Here is a 229-nt window from a genome sequence, read left to right as displayed (position 1 = left end):
AGATGATTATTCTTAGCATCGTCTTAGTCCTTCTGGGGACGGTTTTGGCACATCCCGAAGCCACGCCAGCTGCCAGGACTCTTCCGCAATCCCGCAGGATACGCAATGGTGACGTAAGTAGTTTCAATGTTGCAGGGGATTTTCAATGTTGCGTGGGATCGGGTGAGTAGGAGAAAGGTGATGGATGGCATGGCTTAGGGTCCCTTTTTTTGAGCTGGTTATATATATA

General features: G+C 48.5%; 1 protein-coding gene across 1 annotated transcript in view; it reads left to right on the top strand.

The window, feature by feature from the left end:
- The window catches only part of LOC119587680 (protein transport protein SEC31-like), a 127,719-nt gene that overhangs the window by 27,791 nt on the left and 99,699 nt on the right, over positions 1 to 229 (top strand). Inside the window, exon 2 of the mRNA XM_037936360.1 lies at positions 3 to 113. Coding sequence (XP_037792288.1) covers positions 3 to 113 — 111 coding nt within the window. The remainder of the gene's footprint in view (positions 1 to 2; positions 114 to 229) is intronic.

The sequence above is a fragment of the Penaeus monodon genome, chromosome 23 (genome assembly GCF_015228065.2).
Source record: "Penaeus monodon isolate SGIC_2016 chromosome 23, NSTDA_Pmon_1, whole genome shotgun sequence".
Classification (NCBI taxonomy): domain Eukaryota; kingdom Metazoa; phylum Arthropoda; class Malacostraca; order Decapoda; family Penaeidae; genus Penaeus; species Penaeus monodon.
This window is presented reverse-complemented; position numbering and strand designations above follow the sequence as displayed.